Source organism: Dromiciops gliroides, chromosome 1, assembly GCF_019393635.1.
Source record: "Dromiciops gliroides isolate mDroGli1 chromosome 1, mDroGli1.pri, whole genome shotgun sequence".
NCBI lineage: Eukaryota > Metazoa > Chordata > Mammalia > Microbiotheria > Microbiotheriidae > Dromiciops > Dromiciops gliroides.
The window spans coordinates 666,411,492-666,433,732 of record NC_057861.1 but is presented as its reverse complement, the minus strand read 5'-3'; the positions used below and the strand labels follow the sequence as shown (position 1 = coordinate 666,433,732).

Genomic DNA, 22,241 nt, shown 5'->3' with positions numbered 1-22,241 from the left:
GACTCTAGGGCGGGTATGAGGGACTTGCCCAGAATGCGCAGGGTAAAGCCAGTGACTCAATTTCTTCACCCCAAGACCTGGGCCGTCCGGGAAGGAGATGTGTACGTGGGATCGCTGTGAGACCAGCCAGCAGCCCTTGTTTATTACACAGACACCCCCCTCCCCCATTCCTCTGTCCCTCCCAGAGGTGGCCCCGCGCCCCTTCAGCGGGGAAGTTTCCCTCGCTTCTCCCATTCACGTGCAGAAGCAAGGAGCCCCCAGCTCTTGTGGGTTCTGACTTGGAGGGGGCTCGCCAGGAGGGGGCGGGGCCTAATCCCTCCGGGGCGGGGCCTGAGGAGTGCAGGGGGCGGGGCCAGGGTGTGTTCTCCAGGGGCGGGGCCCGGGAGGAGGGGCTGGGGCTGCCCCTGCGCCCTCGGGCCCGGGTGGGTCCTGGCCCCTGGAGCAAACAGCTGCTTGCGCTCCTAGGGAGGGGGTCCCGACTGATCCCGATGTCTGACCTGAAGAGCCAACGAGCGGCCCAGGCGGGTCTGAGAGGTAGGAAAGGTCATGGGGCTGGGGCTGGGGCTGGGGGCGAAGGGGTCCCAGGCACGGTTTTCTCGGCTGTGTGCTCACTTAGCCTGACCCCAATCCTACCTCCCTCCTCTGGGAACTAGTTCGCGGGGAGTGTGGCATACGCCTGTGCGTACACCTTTGGGTACTGTTGGAGCGTAGACCATAGGGGGGGAGGGCGGGGCCTGCAGCTGAAGGAGGGGGTCAATTTGTCAGTCCAGTCAGTTTGTCTGTCCGGCGTCACTGTTGCTTAGGGCTGGGACATCTGAGAGTCAGACTCCCTCTTTCACTCTCTCGGGGTTCTTGAGTGGCCCCAGACTCCTCTTCTCCCCCCACCCCCAACTGCTGTACTGGGGGGGAGGGGGCAGAAGTGGGAGCTAAAAATAGCCTTTCTTCCCTGAGGTTGTCCTGGGCAGTAGTGGGAAGCACAGATCCTTCAGGACTCATCCATGTGGAGGTTTCCTCTCCTTCCCTCCCCAGAGCCTCTGAGTGCCCCCCCCCCCCATTTGGATACTGAGTTTACAATTATATTGTCTAGCGAAAACTTCCCCCCAACCCTTCCTCTCGCCATTCTTTAAGAAACAAACAATAACACATTAAGAACCAAACGTGTGAGACCTTGTGCTCTTCTGTGCTGAGCTAGAGGGACAACCATGAATTAGAGAACCCCAGAATTTTAGATTTGGCAAGGACTTCAGAGGGTATCTAGTCCCACCTTTGCTAGAAAAGATTCTCCAATGCAACAAACCCAGTAAGTGGTCCCTCGGATGAGGGAGCACTCGTTACCTCCAGAGGCAGCCCATTGTATCTTTGGATAGCTCTCATTATAAGGTTTTTCCTCTTAACAAGCAAAAATTTGCCTCTGCTTCTTCCACACATTGCTTCTAGGTCTTCCCTCTAAGGCCAAATCTAAGCCCTTTTCCTAATGACATTCTTTCTGATACTTGAAGTCATCTTTGTCTCTTGAGTCTCCTCTTCTCCAGGCTAAGCATTCCCCCTCCAGCTTCCCCTCCCTCATTTTAGTTTCCCCTCCTATGGAATGGATCGAAGACCCTGCTCCCAGGAAGTTTACAATTTAATGGAGTAGGAAAGGACAAGTACACAAATAGCTATGATACCAGGCAGAATGAGATAAGTGCAAAGGAGGGATACAAGCAAAGCAAAGTACTATGAGAAATTTGAGGAGAGAAAGAGATCACTTTCAGTTGGGAAAATCAGAGAAGGCTTCTTGGAGTTGGGTCATGAAGAATTTCAACAAGGATGAGGACTGGAGATGGGGGTGCTATTCATTGATGGCATGAACAGAGATAGAAGGCAGGATGGGAACAGGAGACTGAGTAGTTTCATTTGATTGGAAGGTAATGTGTGTGAAGGGTGGCAGTAGGAAATTAATCTGGAAAAGTAGGTTGTGGAGGGAATGCCTGGGCAATGTGGAGCCATGGACCATTTTTGTACAAGGCAGTGACATGGCCCAGCCATCACATTAGGTGTTAGGATGGTCCCTCTTCTCTTCTGTGCAACCTTCTCTCACATCTGTGCAAAGCATGTGACCCCCCCCCCCAATCTGGACTGGATGTGTTGAGGCTCACATCTGCATAGTATGTGTGACAGCCTTCCCTAACATCTGTTCATAGCCACTGATTCTTTAGGTCTCCACAAAAGTAACTCTAGGGGTTGTTACCCACCCCTAGGATGGGGTGACTGAGGCCTAGAGAAGGGAGGTCTTATCTTCATTGTCACACAGACAATAGCAGAGCCGAAGCTAGATCCTTTCCAGGGTGCTTGCTGCCATGTTGCAAGGGGCTGGACTAGATGACCTCCAAGATGCCTCCTAGCTCTAAATTTATGGTCTTTTTAAACCAGACCTTTAAGGCATGTAAAAGATCTCACAACTTGCTGATCTTGTGTACTAATACTCTTCACAGTTCATTCATGGCATTCTCCCCCCCCCCTCCAATCTTCTAAACATTCACTGGCAACTCTCAACTTTTTTTTTATCTCTTTTTTTGTGTGTTAGGCAATTGGGGTTAAGTGACTTGCCCAAGGTCACACAGCTAGTAAGTGTTAAGTGTCTGAGGCTGGATTTGAACTCAGGTCCTCCTGAATCCAGGGCCGGTGCTTTATCCTCTTCGCCACCTAGCTGCCCCCAACTCTCAACTTTTAAGCAGATGAACCTTCTGACTGTCCTGGTTCCTTCTAGGCTCCCTGGTCTCAGAAATCTGTCCCTCTCCTCTCAGCCTTAATTATTCTTCCATTTCCCCAAGGTAATTTTGTGCTCTAGTTTGGCTTTCCACTCCCTCTCCCTTCTCTCCCCTGTCTTGCCACTATGCAGACCATATACACGATTATCTTTTCTAGGGTTGATTCACAAGGTTAAAGAGAAGCAACAGATTTAGAAATGATTCATAAGAGGAAGAAAACTAGAATGAATAGAAGAGTTATCAGTGGCAAACCAGTCTGGATGGTGAAATGAGTTGGACCTTGAAGGATAGCTAGACACTCTTGAATTGGGTGTTAGTGGTGGTGGACAGAGAATAACTGGGGAGCAGGACTGACTATAGCCTCCATGATGGGGGGGGCAGGAATGAGACAATTATGTAAGTAAAAAGCAACAGAAAAAATCAGGACTCTGATCAATGTGGTGACCAAATTAGACTTCAGAGGGCTGATGTTGAGCATGCTTTTTCCTTCTTTGGCAGAGAGGTGGTAAACTACAGGTGTGGAATGGGTCATTGTCCCATGTGGCAAGGGTGTGTTGTTTTTGCTTAGCTGTTTCCTATTACAAAGGGATAAAGGAAGGAGGAAGATGGAAGTGAAAACCATTGGGAAGTGATAACCATTTTTAAAAAAGCATAGAGAAGTAATTTAAGATATAAAAGAAAAAGGGTGAAGAAAATAGAGAAATAAAACGTATGTTGGGACCTGTGGTGGATTGAGGTACTTAAAATTGATCCTTCTGGTAGTGGAAAGTCATCAAAAGCTCTGAAGCTGAGCAATGACCCAAAGATGCGAATGAAGAGAAGTTCATTGCTACCCTCAATTTAACCCTGTGATGAAGTTCTGATCCAGATGGAACATTCTGGGTTAGTTATGTCTGCCTGCTGTTTGGGCACAGAATTGAGAGCTGATGGTAGTTGTGTTTGGTGTCAGGGGGTCTGCTTTGGTTTGCTGGAGTGGGGGCAGGGGAGGTGCTCAGAAGAGCTAGTTGTGGAAGCTTGAATTGCCCTTAGCCAGGCTCCTCCCCTCACTTCAGCCATAGATTCTACAATGGGAAGGGTCCTTCATCAGTCCTTAGTACTACAAGGGTTAACTCCCCAGGCTTCCCCAGTCTCCTCCACTTCATCTTCCTGGGAGCAGGGAGGAAGGTCTAAGGCTCTTGGGAAAGTGTCTATCAGTGATCCCTGGAGAATCTGCCCTGGGCTCCCACGGCCTGGGTCCCAGGGGACAGGCTATGCTGGGGATGGAAAGGAGGCCTACTTAAGCAGTCCAAATTCATGTATGAATGTTTTCTCTTGTGTGTGTGTGTGTGTGTGTGTGTGTGTGTCCATTCCTCTAGCTGTCCCCTAGGCTAGGGCAAATTGAAACTCATTGATGATCCTGTCAAGGCTTGACAGTGTTCTATCTACAGCCCATGAACCATGGGCTTCTACCTGATGGGCTTTGACTCTTTCCTCTTTGAGCTATGAAGATAGGGTGGTCTCATCAGGCTTCTTCTTCTTTTTTTTTTTTTTTGGTGAGGCAATTGGAGTTAAGTGACTTGCCCAGGGTCACACAGCTAGTAAGTGTTAAGTGTCTGAGGCCGGCTTTGAACTCAGGTCCTCCTGAATCCAGGGCTGGTGCTCTATCCACTGCACCACCTAGCTGCCCCTCATCAGGCTTCTTTATACCCTTGAGCCCAGAGGCCGAAGCACTGTCAGGGTAGCTGAAGGCTTCCAGAACACCCAGTAGTCAGTACCCAGGCTATAGCTGGGGTGGGCATAGTCTTATGTCAGTTGTTCTTGGTTTTTAATATGCTTGGATCTCATCCCTCAGCAATGCAGGTACACAGCTGGGGTTTGTGACCTTTTGGTGTGTGTCTCAGACCCCTTTGGAAGTCTGGTGAAGCTTATGAACCTCTTCTAAGAATGGATTTTTTACAATTCATAATTTATGGAAATGCTAAATTTCAGACTGAGGTGAGTGAAAATAAAGGTGTATTTTTTTCTCCCATTCAAGTTCATGGATTCCCCTGAAATCTAAAAGTATGTTGGGTACTTGGGAGCAAGGCAAGTTTGCAGGGTCTTTGAGAGAGGAGGGTCAGGCAAAGACCTTTGTCCTGACTATCTCCTAAGAAAATCAAATGTGAATTAGAGAACTGTCAAGGTGCTTACTCTCTCAGAAAGGGGACATTTTTGCATCTTTAGTGGACTTTACGTGGAATGGGGAAGGATAGGTAGGGAAGAAGCTGTTTGGAACTAGAACTATGTTCTTTATGTGTGGTTTTTGGTAGCTGAGTGGTGAGGTAGATAGAGCACTGGCTCTAGAGTCAGAGAGACCCGAGTTCAAATGTAGCCTCAAATACCCTAGATAAGTTAACCTCCATCTACCTTAGTTTTCTCCTCTGTAAAACATCCATGACAGGGGCAGCTAGGTGGCGCAGTGGATAGAGTACTGGCCCTGGAGTCAGGAGTACCTGAGTTCAAATCCAGCCTCAGACACTTAACACTTACTAGCTGTGTAACCCTGGGCAAGTCACTTAACCCCAATTGCCTCACCCCAAACCAAAAAAAAAAAAAACCAAACCAAAAAAACCCATTCATGATAATAGCATCTACCTTCCTGGATTGTGAAGATAATATAAGGTATTCATTAGTAAAGTGCTTTGCAAACCTTAAAGCATTATATAAATGCTATTACTTGCATCCTGGTCTTTCCAACTGTGATGTGAGTAGGAAGTCTCTGGCCTACTGCTTTGACTCCCTTCTAACCATGCCTTCTGGGAGTTTCCTGGACCCTGTGACCTTGATTATGGCCCCATATTTAAAGAATTAATTCATATATGGCCATTCCCCATAAGAATACATTTACACCCTGTGTGTTTGGGTGGATGAGCTCTCCCCCTGCTATCCTGGTCATGCCTTTCACCACAACCAGATTCTTGGAATTTCTGAAGCTGGTCTTGGGACACATATTGGCTTTGCCCTGGATAGACGTGATATCCATTAGGGGCAACAGACCCAATCAAAGACTTGGCCCAATAATCTATAGCTCAGCACAGAACATACATATATGTAGGGCATTCGTTTACAAGGATACGTAGATGACAAACACATTAAGATGTGCATGGAAATCACTTCATGAACTGCTTAGAATGGGGGGGGGCATAAATATGGAGAGGATGGGAGGAAATTTGGGGGTAGAGTCCAGTCTTCAGCTGCGTAGGGATAGGTAGGATAAATATAAAGCCGTCATGTGTTCATAGAGTTAGAACTGATTATGTAGTCCAATGTCCTCATTTTATGGCTCAGGAAGCTGGTCGCAGAGAGTAATTGATTTGCTCAGGATCATAAAGAGCCCAGATTCAAACTCAGGTTCCTTGACCCAAAATTTATAACCTGGAAGACTTCTTGGAGGAGGTGATCTTTTAGCACGTGTTTCAGTGATGGCCTGGGAAAGAGGAAGGACTGTGGAGTTTGGGTTGATCTCCACTCTGAGTCTGAGGGTGGGAATGAGGTAAGATGGTGCTGAAGGGACTCAGAGGGGTGACCCACAGTGCCCCTTGACCTATGAAGATAGGTCAACGAGGAAACCATGAATTAACCTACATGGAGTCCACTTCAGTGATCAGGCGGTCATGCAGGGACAGAGCTCTCACTTCATGGGCCTGTGCTTGGGCAAGAGGGCAAACTCCAGGCTCCTCTTGGCATCTGGGCTGGCCCTACCCACCACACCTCATGACCTTTCCCCTTGCTCCTTTCCCCTCCCTTCCCCTTTTCCAGAGGGCCTTACAGGTACTTTCCCCTGACTCTCCACAACTCCTCAGTCCAAGGCAGCTTAAAGTGTCTTGGCCTAGACCCATTGCATCCCTGATCCTTGGGACCCCATAAGTATCTTAGCTCTTTGCCAGAACACAAAATTGAGCTAAATTCTTCTGCAGGAGGGGGCAGCTAGGTGGTGCAGTGGATAGAGCACTGGCCCTGGATTCAGGAGGACCTGAGTTCAAATCCAGCCTCAGACACTTGACACTTAATAGCTGTGTGACCCTGGGCAAGTCACTTAACCCCCATTGCCCCACAAAACAAACAAAAAATCTTCTTCAGGAGAAATCCCCTTCAGTAAGGATCCAGAGGGAACAATTCCTGACTGGCCCTACACAGGCATAGCCTCCTCCAGCCGAGAGGCATTAAAAGATCTTCTTAACCACCCTCTTCCCTATTGTCAGTTGGAGAAACTGAGGCTCAGAGTGTTAAAAGATCTTGTCCAGATTCACGGGGCTGGTCTCCCTCTGGGATCTCAGAGGAGTCACGGGTCTGGAAGATGTGAAAGGTTCGTGTGTTGGGGGAGAGCCTTGTAGCAAGAGAAGGGGAAGGAGACACGCGAGGGTGGGAGCTGCAGCCTCATCCCAGAAGGGCAAAGAAGGAAGGAGGCACAGCTCTTCAGCCGGCCCCGATGCCCAGGGAGTTTTCGGGCAGGGGTGGGGGAGAGCTGGTGGCGTCTCTGAAGTTCCCTCAGTTGCTTGCTCAGCTCCACGCCAGGAGCTGGAAGATCTGGGATCACGCAGTCCGCTCTTCTCCCCTCCCTCTCCCAGCCCACGCTCCCCGCGGCCCCAGGCTGACGGGGCGGGGCTGAGGAAGGGTTCCCCCCCTCCCCGCCCCCTCCCCGGCCTCAAGGGCTGGGGGCTGGGCCTCGGACGGAGAGAGGGGAGGGAGGAGGGGAGGCGGGGCCACGTGCTGCGGGGGTGGAGCCTCGGGGCCCCGCCTTTGGGAGTGGCTCCATCTCCGGCCGGCTGAGGAGGAGGTGTCTGTCCCCAGCCCTCCGAGCAGCCTCCCGCTAGCTGTTCCCGGCTGCGCAGCGCCCGCCAGGAACTGCGGCCCGTCCCCATGGCCTCCCCCAGGGAGCTCACCCAGAACCCCCTGAAGAAGATCTGGTTGCCATATAGCAACGGCCGACCGGCACAGCACGCGTGTCCGCGCGGAGGTGAGGGGCTAGGCTGCCGCCCTCGTGCCCGCGAGGGGGCGCGCATGGGGGGGTTTGAGGGGTGGGGGGAGAGTGCTGCTCGCGTCTCAGGTCTGAGGTGGGGGGGGTGGATTACATGTGTCCTCTGGGAGAGGAGGGGGCGTGCGGGTCTAGGTGCACCACGCATGTCCGAGTGGAAGTGAGGGGCGTGGGTGCACCTGGAAGAATGTAAAGGGGGGGAGGCGTAGCCCAGGTGACCCGGGAGGTGGGATGGCGTGTGGGGTGGGGGGGCAATAGACTTGTCTCCAGAGGGGTACTTTTGGCCGGTGCACCTTTGCACCTGTTAGTGAGGGGTGCGCGGAGTGCCCTTAGAAGGCGGTAACGACTGGGGTTAGAGACCAGGGGCCGACTGGAAAGGATGCTGTGGGGAGGGAAGAAAGAGCTGTTCCGTTTGGTAGCAGGAAATCCAGTTTAACCCGTGATCGTGGTGGGGATTCCTTGGAATATGGAATGGAGTCTGGAACCGTGGGCATCGGGAGGTGGGTGAAGGAGACCCTAGAGTCTGGGGTGAGGACAGAGGGAAAAGCCCTGCGTTCTAAGACCCAGATCAGGTACTGAGTGACCGGTAGTACAGCCTTGGACAGATCACTTCCATTTTTTGAACCTGGGTTTCCTTAAAGGGATTACTAAGCCTTTTCTGTGTCTGGATGCTCAGGGTGAGTGGAGTCAGAAATCTCCCTGGGCATGACATGACTGGATAATATTCTGTTAAACTGCCTCTGCCCCTTCCCAGAATGAGCCACCTTCCAAGAGAGTATTTATTGGTGATCCTTATTGTACATTGACCTTTGGGTGTGTCTGTCTGTGTAACCTCTGAGGAAACTACCTTTCCCCCTCCTCCTGATTGTGTGGCTTGAGTGTATTTGTGTGTCTGAGCCTTCCCTTCCAGTGAATTTTCAGTCCCTAATGTGTGTGTTTCCCACACACTTATGAGTTTGAAGTGCAGCCTAACCCAGGCTTGTCCTTGGCAGATGGTCCTAAGAAGAGGGTCCAGGATTCATGTTTAGAAGAGGAACCTGAGGAAGGCCATGTACCAGCTGGTTTGGAGGCAGGCTCTTCTTTTTCCAGGCAGGGTTGACCAGGGCCCTTGGGCAACCTGTCTTTGGCAAGTCCTTGGTAGCTGCTAAAGCCCTTATTTGGTTTTTTGTGGGGTTTGTGGTTTTTTTTGGTGAGGCAATTGGGGTTAAGTGGCTTGCCCAGGGTCACACAGCTAGTAAGTGTCAAGTGTCTGAGACCGGATTTGAACTCAGGTCCTCCTGAATCCAGGGCTGGTGCTTTATCCACTGAACCACCTAGCTGTTCCTGCTGAAGCCCTTATTGCCTTCATTGGTTGGTCAACAGTGGGTCTGGGGACACTGAGTGAGAGAGGAAGAACAGAATGGGAAGGGGCATAATTGTTCTCAAGTCCCTTTAGCCTTTTATGATAGGATTTCATTTCCCCTCCCTTCCCTCCCATCCCTAATCTGACTAAGGTTGACATTTCTTACCTGCCTCTCCTTCATCCTCTGGTCTGACAAGTTTAAATTCTCTCTGTGGGGCCCTCACAGGTGATACTGAATCTTTCAACCTTAAGGTGCTAGAATCAGGGAATAGTCACAGATCAGACCAATCAAGGAAAGTCCCCAAAGAGTAAGGCTCTTCCATTTGATTTGTGGGCTCTGTCACTCCACCTCAGTCCTCAAGTTGGCCACTCCAATCTAGACTCAGCCCCTGAGGATAGGCAAAGACCTTTATCCCATAACAGGGAGTCCCAAAACAGTGAGTCTCAGCAATCATGTACTTCCTTCCACCCCCTCCAGCCCAAATCATACAGTTTTGCAACTAAATCCTCTCATGATGCCAAAGTTGGATTCTTTCTGACTCAAGTTTCCTAAAATCTGCTACATTTCTCCTGTCAGACATGCTATCAGAAAAACTTGTGAACTTGGCTTTCTTTTATGAGATTTGCTTTCCAAGCTGGTTCTGTCTTTACACTCAGTGGGGGTTGGAAACCTTATTATCTATCTATATACAATCCATGTGCCTGCATCCTTTTGGTAGAATTTCTTTTCTGTTTCCAGGGAAACAATCCACATTTCTCTGTTTGAATTCACACTTAAAAATAGAGCATAAGCCAATCGCAAAACAAGTTTCTGCCTCTCCTTTAGGATTTTTTACTCTTCATTAGTTCTACAAATATTTAATCACTTGTGTCCTTGGGGGGCGTAGGGAGGAAGGTGATAGAGAGGTAAGACAGATTCTCTACTCTGGGGTTGCAGAGGGGGAATAAAATAGGGAGATAGAACAAAGCGAGTTGTGTTAAACACAGGGTGGTTATCGACACTGGACTGAGGAAACTCAAAGGGAGCGATTGCTTTTAGATGGGAGGCCCAGGGAATAATTCATAGAGAAAGTGACATTTGATCTGGACCTCCAGGCCAACTGGAATATAAAAGGGAGTTTTATTCAGTGGGCTGTGGGGAGCAACTGAAAGTTTCTGAGCCTGGGAATGTGTACCACGGCAATGGTTGGATGTGTACGTTAGGAAAATTGTTTGGGAAGCTATATGAAGCATAGATTCTAGGGGAGAGCCTATAAATACAGGGAATCTAGTTAGGAGGCTACTTCAGTAGGCCATTGCAGAGATGTGAGGATCAGTGCTAGAGTAGTAGCTATGGGAATAGGTAAGAGGAGAGGCATATCTGAGAAGTCATTGTGCAGGTGGCATCACCAAGACTTGGAACTTGACTGGATGTGGGAGATGAGAGAAGGAAAAATCAAATGTGACTTTGAGAACTACAAAATTTACTGAGATTCCCCACCCAGTCCCCTCTTTCCCAGACAAATGCATTGCCTGGGGCTGACTGTCTTTGTCATTTCCTGACTCTTTTTTTTTTTTTTTTTGCGGGGCAATGGGGGTTAAGTGACTTGCCCAGGGTCACACAGCTAGTGAGTGTCAGGTGTCTGAGGCTGGATCCGAACCAGGGCCGGTGCTTTATCCACTGCGCCACCTAGCCACCCCCCATTTCCCGACTCTTGATGGACTTAAGGACCTTCCCCCAAGCAACTTACCCCCTCCCAAAGTTCCCCACCTTACTCCCTGGACTTTGTGATTATTTTGTAAAAGAGTCTATCTGCACTAAGTAGTTTCTATTCAGAGTCAGTAACGCCTATACTTAATTTAGGAGCAGTTCTATTATTTCTTTTGTCAAAGGTTCATTTACATTAAGTAGCTATACGTCCCTCTGGGGCAACCTTTTGGTTCCCCTTTTGTTCTGTTACCCCATAAAAACCCTGTCCTCGAGCTATAGTTCCTCTGCCCTGATTAAAGACCTTATTTCTCCTATATTGATTGTTTCCTTAATTTCCAGGTTAACAACTTCAGAGTTTAAAGCCTAGTTTTGGTATTATTGGTGGTGCCATTAATAGACACAATTAAAATTATAAGCCATTACCTAATAAATAAATTGTCAAAATATATTAAGTCACTTTTCAAAAGGCAAAACAAACTGTCAACTGGTGTTTGGGGTGGGGGAGGAAATTGCTAGTAATCAGGGAAATGCAGATTAATGCAACTCTGAAATGCTGTGATGAAGTACAATTAAGACACTTACCTTACATCCTCAAACTGCCAAATATGATAAAAAATAGCATTTATTCTGGTAGTTGAAAGTGAGTTAATTCACTGCTGGCAGAGCTATAAAATTTTGTTTTGGAAATATTGTGAAATATCTGGAATGTTGGTGAAATACTGTTTTGGAAGAAATACATGTTTATACAATAAAAGTTACAAAACTGTTCATGTTTTGCCCCAGCAATCCCACTTTTAGGACTGCACCCAGATGGAATTATTGACAGGAAAAGCCCCACATGAAAATATTCATAGCAGCACTATTTGTATTAGTAAAGAGTTGAAAGCAAACTATGTGCCCCTGGAATTGGAGGATGGCAGAGTAAGTTGTCACATAGAATATTGAGCTGTAAGAAATGATGACTGTAAGGAACATAGAGAAGTGAAGTGTAGGAACACTTGGTTCCTAGGATGGAAGGATGAGCCAAAAGAATAATACATACACTGACTATAACTATGTAAATAAAGGCATTATAAAATTCAGAAGAAATACTTCAAAGTCTCTGATCTCATCAATGTGGTTTATCCTTTTAGCACAGCTCACTATCTCATCTATCTCATCCAATGCTATTCTTAGAGCACTATTGGCAACTGGAAATTTACCCAAGGAAATTCTCCCCAAGTTGGGCAATTTATTTTTTATTAGAAACTTAACATTAAACATCATTCCAAATAATCTTGTGTAATAATGATTTACATTTAAATTAGACTCAGATCTAGAAGGAACATTAGAGGACAATTACTTCAGCTACTTCAATTTATATAGAAAGAAACTGAGGCCTATAGAGGTTAAGAAACTTACACAGATTAGTAGAGTTACTAGTATTATAGAGTATAAGTTACCAAGAAAATTAAACTAGGATAAAGATGGGTCATGTGTCTATACATAGCCTTATGGAGGAACAGCATCCTGGGATTTCTGTTTCCCCTTATGGGTCAGTGTGGTGGGATCTATGTTGACAAAACAATTTGTCAATAAAACATTTAAAATATAAAGTCTGAAGGAGGAAGGGGGAGTGAGATGAATTTTATTTTAGACAAGTTGAGTTTTCAGTGCTGGTCAAATACCCATATTGGATTTGTGGGTCTGGAGCTCAGAAGAGAGGTCAGTGCTAGAAAAAGAAAGATTGGGGGAACATCGAAGTGATAGTTGAAGCCATGGGAGTGAATGCAATATTCTAGGGAGAGAAAGAGAGAAGGGGGCAAACCGCAGAGTTTTTCAGGAAGGAGGCAGGATAAGGAAAAAGCTCCAAGGAAAGCTGTCTAGAAGGAGTGCTTAGGGAGGTAGGAGGAGAATCAAAGGAAACTAAGGAAGGAGAGAGACCTGGAAGATAAGACTGTTTGGATAAAGCTATTTAGACTTGGCTCTCATTGGTGACCTTGGATAAGGGCAGTTCCCTTAGAGTGGTAGGGATTTAAACAGGAATCTGAGAAGTAGAAACGGGAAACAGCAAAAGTGTTAGTATTTGTCTCCCGGATATTTTAGCAAAAACCCCAAACAAACCAGTCTTCCTCCGAGCTTCCTTGTGTCTTAGAAAAAAGAAATACTCAAGAAGCATTCATTTTTTTTAATGTAATAAACATTTTTATTTATAGTTTGGGGTTCTAATTTTTATCCCTCCTCCCCTCCCTACCTTCCCCCCTCCCTGAGGAGGTGAGCAATCAGACATGGGTTATACAGGTATGATCATGCAAAGTATTACCATATTTGTCATTTTGTACAAGAAAACTTGATCAAAATATTATGGGGGAAAGCATGTGGGTCCTTAGGATGCCTCTGTAAAGAATTACACTCTCAAGCAAGTCCTGGTTAGGAATAAAAGAACAGGTTTATTGGGGTAGAAGAGAAACTGGCCGGAGGAAGGTTTAAACACTTTCCTCCCCAACTAGCCTGGGGAGCGCCCTTTTATAGGGCTAAAATGGCATGGGTGAAATGTCCCTTGTTGGGTAATGGATTGGAAGTCGTCTGGCAGTGGGTTGGGGTAGTTTGTTGATGGGTCCGGGCAATCTGGTGATGGGCACTAATTCTGTCCTAGTGGGTGGAAAGCAGTCTGCTGGTGGGCGGTTTCTTTGTCCCCTCCTGGTGCAGCCACACCTAACAGGATTACCTCATCTAGGGGGTGAGGAAGACTGTAATGCAGGGTGGTGGTCCTGGAGCTAACTCAGTCCGTTCTGGTGCTGCTTATCTCTTTGGGTGTGTCTGTCCTTTGGTTTAGTTTCAAGAAGAAAGGGAAAACTGCTGGTTTCAAGGAAAAAATTTTTGGAGTAATCAGGGCTCATAATACTCCCATAACCAAAAAAAAAAAAGAAAGTGAAAAATAGCCTGCTTCAGTCTGTGTTCAATCAATATCAGTTCTTTCTTTGGAGGTGGATGGTATGTTTCATCAATAGTCCTTTGGGACTGTCTTGGATCATTGTATTGCTGAGGATGGTTAGTTCATTCATAGTTCTTCATCAGACAGTATTGCTGCCTCTGTGCACAGTGTTCCTTTGATTCTGCTCACTTCGCTGTACATCAGTTCATACAAGTCTTTCCAGGCCTTTCTGAAGTCATTCTGGTTGTCATTTCTTATAGCACAATAATATTCCATCCCCATCATATGCCACAGCCAGTTTAGCCATTCCCCAATTGATGAGCACTCCTTTGATTTCCAATTCAAGAAGCATTTACCTTGAAGTACAAAGCACTGTCCTAGGCTGTGAGGATACAAAACTAAAACTGAAACTTCTTTCAGGTAGCCTTCCATTCTACTCCAGGGAAAAATGTGTACCCGGATAAGTAAGTAGGAAATAAATACAGAAGAATCTCCTTCATAGGGAGCTGGAGAAATTGGGGAGGAAGATCACTGAGAGCAGAAGATGATCACAGTCTTATCATCATTCTAGTCCCTCCAACACTGGGAGTTATGGCATTAATGATAGGTTCCCTTACAGGCACACTCACACTTCTCTTGACCTGTGCCATTCATTCTTGGACCTTCAATCTTAGGGAGCATCTAGTTCAACCCATATAATGCATTGGCTTGCAGGGTGCCAATTTCTACTTTTTTCACTCCCACTCCCCCTCTGAAAACCAGACTGGCAAAGCTAAAAAAGTTCTCTGTATCATGATTTAGAACTAATAAGGACTTTCAAAATCATCAGCTCCTAATCATCAGCTTCTTATAGAGAAGAAAACAGATCAAGAAAGAAGAGAGGACTTAGTGAGGGTTTTAGCCTGAGACAGTGTCAGATACAACTTGGATCTCTTGATCTTCAGTCCTGTTTTTGCTACATATACCAAGATGTTCCATGTGCCATGATTTCCCTCTGGGCTACACATCGAGTATTTTTTCTTTTTCTTTTTCTTTCTTTCTTTTTTTTGCCAGGCAATGGGAGTTAAGTGACTTGCCCAGGGTCACACAGCTAGTAAGTGTCAAGTGTCTGAGGCTAGATTTGAACTCAGGTCCTCCTGAATCCAGGGCTGGTGCTTTATCCATTTCGCCACCTAGCTGCCCGACATTGAGTATTTCTAAGCAAACAGTCGTATCCTAGGTCTTCCGCCCTCAGAAGGCTGTTGTTAGAGGAGAAGAGTGGGTAAGGGTGAATTCGGAAGATTTTCCCTTAAGTTTCAAGGAAGAAGTTGCCTTCTTCGGTCCCATCTTTCCTTTGTCAGGTCTCATTTATCTAGTTCCATTTGAGTGAGAAACACAAATCATAACTTCATAGAAATGTAGTTAGACAAACAGTAGTTTATGCTCCCAAAAGCCCCCCCACCAGGTTGGTAGATTGTAGGCTCAGTATGAGTTTGAAGTATGAAGTGGCGGTGGCAGCAGCATCAACAAAAACACGACCTCCTGCCTATACAGAGAATATCTCACTCCTATAACACCATACTCAACATTGCAGAGAGGAAAGGAAGTGAAGAGGGCTCCCTGGGAGGTGGAATAGTGGAGTAGAAAAGACCTCAGGGTTTCTGGACTAGCTTTCTATCCCATACAGATAAGCCCTTAGTGCCATCCCCGACAGGATTGTGCTGCCTCACCAATTTGGGGGCATGAGGAACTTTCTGCAGTCACTTCCATTTTAGTATCTTAAATGCCTCTTTTTAAAATAACTCAATTTCTTGAAATTTTTTGTTACGTTTTAAGTTGTGAACTCCCTCCCTCCCTCCTCACACCGCACTATAGATGGCCACCATTCGACACAGATATATAGCCAAAACTGTACTATGCATACTTCTGCTTATCAGTTTCTTTCTCCAGAGGTAGATAGCATCATCATAGGTCCTTTGTAGCTGATTTGAATAGTTATAATACTCAGAATAGCTTAGTTGTTCAGTTATTCTTTGAATAATATTGCTGTTAACTGTATACAAAGTTCTCTTGGTTACTGCCATTAATTTTTAAATTTTTTGACAGATGGAGAGTGAAAAACATCTCGTTTCTCATAAAAGCTTCCATCACTGATGATGGCATGATAGGACTTGGGTTTTGGGGGGGGGTTGAGAGTGAGGGGGGTGTTGTCAATATCCACAACATGTTTCTTCCTCTCAAGTGAACCTTTAACAAAGATTTCAAAATTGAGGGGAAAAAAGCAGGATAGTAAAATCTAGTGCATTGGAAAGAACTTGGATTGTAGTTCCTGGCTCAGCCACTGAACAAATCACTTTTTTTTTTTTTTTTTAGTGAGGCAATTGGGGTTAAGTGACTTGCCCAGGGTTACACAGCTAGTAAGTGTTAAGTGTCTGAGGCCGGATTTGAACTCAGGTACTCCTGACTCCAGGGCCAGTGCTCTATCCACTGTGCCACCTAGCTGCCCCCGACAAATCACTTTCAATGCACGTGTTCAGTTTCCTCATCTGTAAAAATAAAATAAGAGGGTGGGATTAGGTTGCCTCTAGGTCCCCTCTTCATGTGTTGGTCATTTGGTGGTTCTAAGGTCAGATGAAAAAACATCTCATTTGCTTTTTAGAACATCCCTTTAAACCTTTTCTTCTTATTTTCTGGCTACTCATCTCCTTTTATAATCTTTGGCCTTTTGAAACTGCTTTGTTTACTCTGTGGCTGCAGTGATGATTTGGAGGGTCACAGATTCCTCAGGGTTGATGGTGTGATGGTCTAGTGGACACTGTAAGAGATGTTTGCTCTGAAGGCCGGTCCTGAGCTTTGTGTGGGTGGGAGAGGGACTTATTTTCTTTCCTTTCTCATGTGAGAAATCACAGATCGAAAAATGGAAAAAATCTTAGAGATCATCTAGTTCAATCTTCAATTTTTCAGATAAGGAAACGGGGCCCAGGGAAGTTGAGTGACTTGTCTAAGACCATTAGAGCCAAGATCTAATTGAGTTTCTTCTACCCTTGGCTATTAGGAAGCACTAAGCTGAAGGCAAGGTTTGATCCCAGTCAGGGGAAATGAACATTTATTTCATTTTGCCTCCTCAAACCGATTGGCTTTTATTCCTAAATTATCATAAGTGGTTTTAGAGGTGTATTTTGTTATTGATAACAAAATTAATGGGAGGTAGCTGGTGGCAAAATGATTAGAGTGCTGGACCTGGAGTCAAGGAAGTCCTGAGTTCAAATGTGATCTAAGATATTTACTAGCTCTGTGACCCTTTGCAAGTCACTTAAGCTCTGTTTCCCTTAGTTTCTTCAAACTGTAAAATTGAGATAATAGCACCTACTTTTTAGAAGTGAGGATCAAATGAGATAATTTTTGGAAAAAACAACCCCAAAAAGCACTCAGCACAGTGCCTGGCATGTGTTGGGTACTATATAAATACTTACTCCCTCCTTCTCCTATCATAAGCTCTCCCATCTTCAGGACATCTTTTCCCTCCATTCATCCTCACAACTTACCTATAAAGTAGGTGGTACAAATATTGTCTTCATTTTATAGATTAGCAAACAGATTCAGTGACTCCTGTAGATTGTGAGCTCCTCAGTGGCACACCCTTGTCTTTGTGCCTTTCTTTGTAATGCCAGACCTTAACAAAGGTTTCTGGCATATGGTAGAAGCTTAATGAATGAATATTGATGGATTCACTAACTCACCTGGCTGTAGACCAGATCCAGGCCCAACGGCCCTGTCTCAGGCCTGTGTGCTTTCCCTTGTGCCATCCTGCCCTGGCATCTCCACTTGTTCTCCATACCCTTTCCCTGGTACATTCAGAGAATCTTCATCCATAGGGGATCCGCTTAATTTCTGTGATTCCCTTCCAAGCAAGGCAGGGGACAGTGGCCTATTTAGCCTTTTGAATGAACCATGTCCCACTTAGTTGCAAGACTTGGTCTTTGTGGCCCAGGCCAAACAGGTCCTCAGAGATAGACTTCATAGGACCTGGAGTGTAAGAGTTTATGGCCTGGCCCAGGGTGCGCAGAGATGGGGTACAGAAGCCAGAGATCAGTGCCTTAGTGTCCTGGGCAAAATACTAAAGAATGGGTGTAGGACCTGGGAATCTAGGGACCTCAGAGGTACTTAGCTGCTGGGATTTAAAATTGTCCCTGTAAATAAACAATGAGTGGTAATGTTGGGTAGTCGTTAGGGATCTGGCTTTGGAAGATCTGGGTACAAGTCTTACCTCTGTCTGACACATACTATCTGTGTGGTACAGTGCTTGTCACATAGTAAGGAATTACTAAAGCTTTGTTGACTGTCCCTAAAAAAAAAAAATCATTAAACCTCTCAGTGCCCCTAGGCAATTCTAAGTTGCCAGGCAGGTAGTATTGGGGAGAGTTTCCTTATGTGGAATGACAAGGAACTCTTGTCTGATCTAAACACTGGAAACAAAACCAAAACAAAATGCCACATGTACAGGATACTCTGTTGTTTTAGATAATTAATTTTCAACTTGTTGCCTTGTGTGGTAAGAGTCCGTTCTGATTCCTGTCAGTGTGTACTCACACCCCGCCCGGATGTTTGGGGGGGATGACAGGCTCCTGGTTTGTGTGACCTCTGTCCTGTGGGCCCATCTCCTGGCAGCTGGATCTGCAGAGCAGCTGCTGTCCTGAAGAAGGGAAGGAGACCTCACTCTTGTTGCTTTCTCTCTTCAGGGTAGACATGGAATCATTCTAGTGGGTGTCAGATGGAAAGATTTGCCTTCAGAAGGGGCTCCTGGGGAGTCCGTCTCTCTGAAAACAAAATGTTAAAGGGAGGCTTAAGACTGTTTCTCAGTAAAGAAAGCTCATGGGATTTGACCTTTCTCTGCTGCCAGGGACAGAAAAATAACTGGCTATTGGGAAACTCAGATGCACAGGGACAGACTTTTGTTTCAAAATCCTTCCACGCTCATAGAAACAAAGGGTAGGCACCTTGGGTAGAACATAGGTTTTGCAGTTAGAGGACCTTGGTTTATGTCTCCAATAATGGTACTGCTAAATAACCAAGCCTGAGGAAGTCACTTCAGATTTCTGGGCCTCACTTTCCCCTTCTGTAAAATGAGAAGGTTGGATTATATAATAGTGGCATGGATTTGATAGGACCTTGGTGGGAAGGGATATATGCCTAGAGAATAGAACTGGAATGGTGGGGATGGATCTCTGCAGGGTGAGCCACCAAATTCATTGGGTCATAAATTTATAGCTACAAGGAGGGAAGGGTTTAGGGGCAGAGATAGGTGGCTCAGTGGATAGAGCACTGGCCCTGGAGTCAAGGACCTGAGTTCAAATTTCACCTCAGACACTAGCTATGTGACTGTGGGCAAGGCACTTAACCCCAATTGCCTTAAAACATCTGGCGCCATCTCCAGTCATCTTGCCCACTGGACCCAGATGGCTCAGGAGGAGAGAGTGAGGTTGGTGACCTTACACAGCCCTCCCTCACTTAAATCCAATTCAGGAAAATCATGATCACCCTGATACCTTGGTCTTCTTTGAGAAGGAAGGACTAACCTTTAACTCAGTGGTACCACTGCTAGGTCAGTAAGTATCCCAAAGAGATCATAGAAGAGGGAAAAGGACCCACATGTACAAAAATATCTTTGTGGTGGCAAAGAATTGGAAATCAAAGGAATGCCCATCAGTTGGTGAATGGCTAAACAAGTTGTGGTATATGAATGTAATGGAATATTATTGTGCTATAAGAAATGATGAGTAGGAGGATTTCAGAGAAACCTGGAAGGACTTAGATGAACTGATGCTGACTGAGAGGAGCAGAACCAGGAGAACATTGTACACAGTAACAGCAATATTGTGTGATGAATAATTGTGATAGACTTGGCTCTTCTCAGCAGTACAGTGATCCAAAACAATTTCAAAGAACTCATGATAGAAAATGTTCTCCATTGGGGCAGCTAGGTGGCGCAGTGGATAGAGCACCGGCCCTGGAGTCAGGAGGACCTGAGTTCAAATCTGGCCTCAGACACTTAACACTTACTAGCTGTGTGACTCTGGGCAAGTCACTTAACCCCCATTGCCCCGCCAAAAAAAAAAAGAAAAAGAAAAAGAAAAATGTTCTCCACATCCAGAAAAAAAGAACTGTGGATTCTGAATGAAGATTAAACTATATTGTTTCTACTTTTGGACTTTTTTCCCTTCTTTTTTGAGGTTTTTCCCTTGTGCTCTGATTCTTCTTTCACAAGATGACTAATGTAGAAATATGTTTAATGTGATTGCACATATATAACCTATATCAGATTGCTTTCTGTGTTGGGGAGGAGAGAGGGAAGGGAGGGTGGGAGAAAAATTTGGAACTAAAAATCCTATGAAAATAAATGTTGAAAACTATCCTTACATGTAACTGGAAAATAATAAAATACTTTGATTAAAAAATAAAAAAAAGAGAATGAAGGACTGACAACTATAAGTGGGTTGGCGTTTGGAAGTCAGCTAGTCCAGCATCCTCATTTTTTTTTTTTTTTTGGTTTTTTGGTTTTGCAGGCAATGGGGGTTAAGTGACTTGCCCAGGGTCACACAGCTAGTAAGTGTCAAGTGTCTGAGGCCAGATTTGAACTCAGGTACTCCTGAATCCAGGGCCGGTGCTTTAACCACTGTGCCATCTAGCTGCCCCAGCAGCATCCTCATTTTACTGAAGAGAAACTGAGACCCAGAGAGATTAAATAATTTGCCTCAGGTCAATTAGGTAGTAAATATCTGTGCTGAGATTTGAATTGAGGAAGTCATCCAGCTTCAAATTTAATGCCCTTCCCACTGTGGTTCACAACTAAGTCATAGGCCTCCTGAACTCTCAGAGTAGCTAAACCTCTTTCTTTCCTTCCTTTTAAATTTGTTTAATTCATTTTAAACTTAAATATAGAATGAGAAAAGAAAAAAATAAAGCAATGAATTTCCATTTCAAGAAAACCTATGTAATAAATACCACACATTGTTTTCAAAGCTGCCTAGCTTTTCTGTGCTTCCTTCTAACTTTTCTTTTGTTCTCTGCTGTGCACTTTTTTCCCTCCTCCGTCTCTCCCTCCAAGTGATGGCTACAATTAAAATGTGAAAACAAACATGTGTATATACACACACACACACATATATATATGTATGTATATATGTAAACATACATATCTGTAAATGTACACATAAAACACAAAATATGCATATTTCTATTTGTCAGTTCTTTTAGGTCTAAGTCTTTCCATATTTTTCTAAATCCAACAGTTCAGCATTTCTAATATCTTAGTAGTATTCCATCACAATCATATACCACAGCTTGTTTAGCCATTCCCTGATTGAAGGGCATCTATCATTTTAGTCAATTTGATAGGTGTAAGATGATCTCAAAGTTGTTTTAATTTGCATGTCTCAATCAATTTAGATTTAGAGCATTTAGAACATTTTTTCATATGATTAAATATAGTTTTGATTTCTTCATTGAAAAACTGCCTGTTTACCCTCTCTCCCTTTCCAGATCTCTCCCATTTCCACCCTCATGAAAGAATTTGATGGGTCAGGTCATAGTGGTTAGTAAGTGCAATTTCTGGGTTGGGTTTGAGATATTTTAGAGGAAAGAAATAAGTATTACAAAGGAGGCTTTTGTGGGGACCCAGGCAGGCATGTGTCCATTTCACTTAATCAATAGGAAAATAAAAATTTCACTGTACAGTTATCAGATTGGTAAAGATGACAAAAGAGAAAACTGGAGAAAAGAGGAAAATTATATATATATATATATATATACACACACACACACACACACAAATATGTGTATATACACACATATAAGCTCTTTTCATTGTGGCAAAGAATTAGAAACTGCAGGGGGCGGGTAGAGTGCCCATCAATTGGAGAATAGTTAGACAAATAATGGTACATTAATGTGAAGGAATACTGTTGTGTTTTAAGAAATGGTGAAGGGAATGTTTTTCAGAAAAGCCTGGAAAGACTTGTATGAGTTGATGCAAAGTGAAGTGGGCAGAACCAGAGAGCAATTAATATAATAAAAATATTGTAAAGATAAACAATTTTGAAAGACTTAGGAACTCCAATCAACACGACCAACAAAAATTCCAAAGGACTAATAATGAACTATGCTCTCCCTCTCCAGATAGAAAGCTGATTAGCTTAGAGTACAGATTAAAACATTTTATTTTATTTTATTTTTTGGACTTGGTTAATGCAGGAATTTGTTTTGTTTGACTGTACACATTTGTAATAAGTTTTTTTCTTGTCTTCTCAATGGGTAGAGAGGGGAAGGTTGAATTAAAAAAATGAGGGGATGTCCTATTGGAATGGTTAAACACATTTTTTTAAAGTAATAAACATTTTTATTTATAGTTTGGGGTTCCAATTTTTATCCCTTATTCCCTTCCCCCTTCCCTGAGTTGGTAAGCAATTAGATATAGCTTGTACATGTACAATTATGTAAAACATTACCATATTAGTCATTTTGTATAAGAAAACTTGAATAAGAAAAAAATGAAAGAAAGTGAAAAAATAGCATGC

General features: G+C 44.8%; 1 protein-coding gene across 4 annotated transcripts in view; it reads left to right on the top strand.

The window, feature by feature from the left end:
* The first annotated feature begins 385 nt into the window (after nt 1–385).
* The window catches only part of PFKFB4 (6-phosphofructo-2-kinase/fructose-2,6-biphosphatase 4), a 75,887-nt gene continuing 54,031 nt past the window's right edge, over nt 386–22,241 (top strand). For 3 of the 4 annotated variants that reach the window (XM_043975812.1, XM_043975811.1, XM_043975810.1), the window contains exon 1: nt 7,521–7,725. In XM_043975812.1, coding sequence (XP_043831747.1) covers nt 7,629–7,725 — 97 coding nt within the window. In that variant the 5' untranslated portion in view covers nt 7,521–7,628. Of the gene's footprint in view, nt 535–7,520; nt 7,726–22,241 lie in introns of those variants that run through there. The other variant, XM_043975813.1, reaches the window with a different exon arrangement.